We start from the raw sequence: 3,873 nt of genomic DNA on the forward strand, positions 1-3,873 counted from the left end.
ATGCAGGATACTTTTTTGCCCAGTGGACGTCTGAACAATCGCAGTGGCCGCAATTTCTATACATCTTTCCTACTAAGCCCAACTGCAGAACCACAGTGGGCCGCAAGGATGCCTAGCAACCAGCGGCGGGTTGCCATGGAGACCGCCGGGGATGCAAATCTGAGGACCTTGTGCAGGAATCAAGTGCGCATGAGCGCTCTTCAACGCCAGCTTGGTGGAGCTCAGGGGATCAAGGCCCTGTGACCTGTGCAGACTGGAGCTGGATCCGGGCATAGGCACAACTTCCTGGCTCTTTGGGGCCCGGTGCCGACTCTCAGGAAGCAACTGCACTCTAGCCTCCTGTCCTTGGCTTGCCTGGACTGTCAGAAGCCGGGGTGGCCAGACCATCCGTGTGAACCTGCAGAGCTCCAGGCTCCAGGAAGAGGCCAGGGCCAGATTGCACCATATTCGGAACACGTGAGCACCTGGGGCCCAGGTTGGGGAGGAGGAGCTCGCGGGGGTGGGGTGGGGGGGGTAGCGAGGCCTCTTGCAAGGCCAGCTGTGTAGGAGACAGGGGGGAGCTATGCGTCTGTCCATCTTCCAGGGAATCTGACCTCACTGTCTTATCACCTGCCAAATTCATATTTGGCAACCACCTCACCTCCATCCCGTGCCTCACAGATTATTTGTTCCCAGGCCAGAGCAGGAAGATGTCGGAGCCTAAGGCCATGAACCTGCTGGAGGATTGGTGCAGAGGCATGGGACTGGATATCCACAGGTCTCTGTTGGTCACTGGCATCCCCGAGCAGTGTGGCCACTCGGAAATCGAGGAGACCTTGAATGGGGTCCTCTTGCCACTGGGCACGTACCGAGTGCTCAACAAAATTTTTTTGCGGCAAGAGAACGTCAAGGCTGCTCTCGTTGAGGTTAGCGAGGGTGTGAATCTAAGCTCTATACCCCGCGAGTTTCCAGGGAGGGGCGGTGTCTGGAAAGTGGTCTGCAGGGACCCCACCCAGGACGCTGAGTTCTTAAAAAATCTGAATGAATTCCTGGATGCCGAAGGGCGCACTTGGGAAGACATGGTGCGACTCTTGAGGCTTAACCAGCACCCATCATTCCCGAACTCAAACCAGCCTCCACCGAACTGGGCAGAAGCCATGGGACTGCTTCTGGGCGCGGTGGTACAGGTTATCTTCTACATGGATGCTGAAATCCGCAATCGGGAGGAAGAAACGAGGGCTGAGGAGGCTGAGCTGATGGCAACTTGGGCTTCGACAGCGATGAGGAAAGTGAAGAAGGAACCGGGGCTGGGCGTAGAGGTGGGCTCGGCTTTCAAGACGGAGGACCAAAACTATTGGAGGAATGCAGGGGACCGCGGTGACCCTCCAAAACCTCTAGTTCGCAGGGCTGGAGGTAAAATTCGCTCCAGGAGAAGGAAGCAGAAAAAGAATCCTAAGCAAGAACCAATATACTGGAGAAAACCCCAAGGCAACAACTACAACAACAAGGCATATTTGGAAAGCGCCGAACCTGCGGCTGCCCAAGGCTCAGAGACCCCAGACTCTGTTAAGAGCAACAAAAAACCCTTCGTGAAGCAAGAGGAGACATTTTGGAAGAAGAAACGAGTCTGGAAGGATCCCAACGAGCTCTCTCAGAGTACACTGCCCACAGCAGAGAGTCCTGGGAGTCTGGAGGACTCAGATGGTGGTCCTGAGAGCCCTCCAAAGAAGAAAGCCATGACCTGGGCCTCAAACAGGATCCCTGCCCCCATGAGGAAGAAGAGAAAGATGAGCATGGGCTCTCTCTCTTATGTTCTGGTTGATTCGGAAGCCACCAAGAACAAACCTGTGATTCCCAAGAAAGGGCCTACTTCTAGAAGGGCCATGTCGGCTCAGAGGGCTCCTGGGGGGACCCAGCCTGCAGATGCAACGGCTTCAACATCCAGGGCTCGGAAGACCAAGCCGGGAGGCTTCCCTGGTGTCTCCAACAGTGAGTGGATAGAGAATGACTTGGTTAAAGTGGGGATTCAGGGGGGAGAGCCGAGGGGCTCACAGGACCCCAGTGCATTAGGGGACGTATTCACACGCTCCCAGGTGATGGTTAGTGAGTGAGAGCCTGGGCCTCACTCCTAGAGCCCTTGCTAGACATCACTGGGGTCACTGCTAATCCGTGACTGTGTCACCCATTTCCCTCCAAAGCAGTGTAGTGGTTTTGGGGCATTTAGCCATGGCATATACTTGTAATCCCAGCCCTTGGGAGGCTGAAGCAGAGGGTTGAGACTCTGAGATCGGCCTGGACTGCATAAAAACGTATGATTTGAGATTCTGTTGTATGTTAGGGTGCAGGACTCTAGGGTGCTGATGTTTCTAGGGCCTGGCCATGGTCACGGACTTGGGAGGTTCCCAGGCAGTAAATATCTAATGAATCCTGACCCGACTTCCCTTCTTGGGATGTTCTGATTTATCTACAGATCCCAGAAATCTATGATTTGGGGAACCCTGTACCCGACCGAGGAGATGGAGGAGTATCAAGGAAGATGTTTCAAGTCGGGAGCAAACTTTTTCTTTTGTGGTTGACTTTGGACTATCTGGGGGCCTGTTCCATGTGTGCGACCCACACAGGTAATGGATGCAAGGCCTCAGGAGGGGAGGGTTGTGGGGGCAGGTACTCTCTTTGTGTCTTTTCCCTCAGTTGGCGCTTCTTCTCACCTCTGCTCACCCTCAAAGGCAGAGGAGGTGATGAGTAGCTTCGGAGAATTCCAGAACATTCTTTCCGCTTTGCCCAGAGGGGCCTCATGGTTTCGCTTACCCACATTGTGCGTCCATTCCCCTCTACTTCCTGCTTTTTCTTCTGGAGGCCCAGCCCGCCCTCAGAGCCTGAGGTCCAGAAGGACAGGGTGACCATTTAGTCCCTTGTGTTGTCAGCATTTGGTAAGTCAGGCCTTTCTCTTCAAAGCCTGCATCGTGTGTGCAGTCTTCAAGTTCGATACTCTAGCAACCTAACCGGAAGTTGGTTAGATCCCAAGAGTTAGCTCTGGGGAAACAAAACAAAACAAATATCTGCTTGTCTTTGAATTTTTCAGATTTCAGAGTCTTTAAAGAAAACCGAGGGCAGGGGAGATGGCTCAGTGGGTAAGAGGGCTTGCAGTACAAACACAAGGACCTGAGTTCTAGTCCTTAGGAGGCTTGTAAAATGGTCAGGCATGGCTGCCTTGGCCCATAACACCAGCATCGGGTGTTGGAGACAAGTAGATCCCAACAACTTGCTGGCCAGTCAGCCTATCTGAAACGGTAAGCTTCTGGGCTGGGGAATCCCCCAGTGAGGGGCTGGGGGTGTGGCTCAGTGGTAGAGCCCCTGCTAGCATATTGCAAGGCTCTGGGTTCCATCTTCAGAACCAATAAAAAGCAAAATGGAATAAAAATGGCACTTTAGTTCCCAAATGGGTTAATGTCCTCTCAAGGAAGCCTGTGGGGGAGAGGAGAGGTTGGTAGGGAAAAAAAATCAGTTTTTAGCTCTAATTCTGTTGACCTCTACGAGACCCCCTATCTTTGAGGCTTTAGTCAGTTGCTCACATAATAGTAAGACATGGAAAACCTCTCTCTTTTCCAAAGTTTCTTTAAAATAGCCTGTTTTCTGCCCTCTGAATTTAGTGCCATTAAATCTGACCATGCTGCGTGTGAAGGAGAGAGGATGGCATTGCCACCATCAGTGGTTTCTAAGCTACATCCTGAGGACTGGTTTTTTTTTTTTATGTTTAAAGTTGTGAGAGGCTGGATATAAGGCTCAGTGAGAAAAGAGGCTTGCCACCAAGCCTGAGTCTCTGGGTTCGATCCCCAGCATCCACATGATGGAAGAGAAAAGCAACTCCCGAGAATTCCCCTCTCACCTCCACAA

General features: G+C 52.5%; 1 protein-coding gene across 1 annotated transcript; it reads left to right on the top strand.

The window, feature by feature from the left end:
• The first annotated feature begins 689 nt into the window (after window positions 1–689).
• On the top strand, window positions 690–2,090 carry LOC100762167 (paraneoplastic antigen-like protein 8A). The gene has a single exon (XM_035449107.1). The coding sequence runs from the start codon at window positions 690–692 to the stop codon at window positions 2,088–2,090; it is 1,401 nt and encodes a 466-aa protein (XP_035304998.1).
• Window positions 2,091–3,873: the final 1,783 nt, after the last annotated feature.

The sequence above is a fragment of the Cricetulus griseus genome, chromosome 9, assembly GCF_003668045.3.
Source record: "Cricetulus griseus strain 17A/GY chromosome 9, alternate assembly CriGri-PICRH-1.0, whole genome shotgun sequence".
Lineage (NCBI taxonomy): Eukaryota > Metazoa > Chordata > Mammalia > Rodentia > Cricetidae > Cricetulus > Cricetulus griseus.